General features: G+C 44.4%; 1 protein-coding gene across 2 annotated transcripts in view; it reads left to right on the top strand.

Annotated features, from left to right (window-relative positions):
- LOC119587112 (superoxide dismutase [Cu-Zn]-like) overlaps positions 1 to 471 on the top strand; it is a 12,417-nt gene that overhangs the window by 10,955 nt on the left and 991 nt on the right. For both annotated transcript variants that reach the window (XM_037935864.1, XM_037935865.1), the window contains exon 3: positions 247 to 459. In XM_037935864.1, coding sequence (XP_037791792.1) covers positions 247 to 459 — 213 coding nt within the window. The remainder of the gene's footprint in view (positions 1 to 246; positions 460 to 471) is intronic.

Genomic DNA, 471 nt, shown 5'->3' with positions numbered 1-471 from the left:
AATGAAATAGGTAACATAAATCAGCATTAAGTAAATGAAATACAAAAAATAGTATGAAATAAACCAGTATTATATAACTAAAATGGTGTCCAATAAAATGAACAGATAAAGAATAAAATAACTATGGTGATAAATGAATAATTATGAACAAAGGTGAACCACACCAAACAGACGTGAACGTCCCCGTCCCATGCAAATCATTCGAAACATACATTCCATGACAGACCAACCCCTCTCTGTTACCAGGAAGCCAAACAGACGCGCCGAGCAGCCGTCGTGTTAACGGGGGAGGCCCAAGGAACGCTCACCCTGACGCAGAACAACCCTCCTGTAGGAGCCACAGTCATCGAGGGCGTCATCTCCAACCTCACTCCAGGACTTCATGGATTTCACATTCATCAGCTCGGAGACCTGACCGGAGGCTGCAAGTCCGCCGGGGGACATTACAATCCGTATATGGTGTGGGATAAG

This window comes from Penaeus monodon, chromosome 22 (genome assembly GCF_015228065.2).
Source record: "Penaeus monodon isolate SGIC_2016 chromosome 22, NSTDA_Pmon_1, whole genome shotgun sequence".
Lineage (NCBI taxonomy): Eukaryota > Metazoa > Arthropoda > Malacostraca > Decapoda > Penaeidae > Penaeus > Penaeus monodon.
Note: the sequence above shows the minus strand (reverse complement) of the source record. Positions and strands in the feature narration are given on the sequence as shown.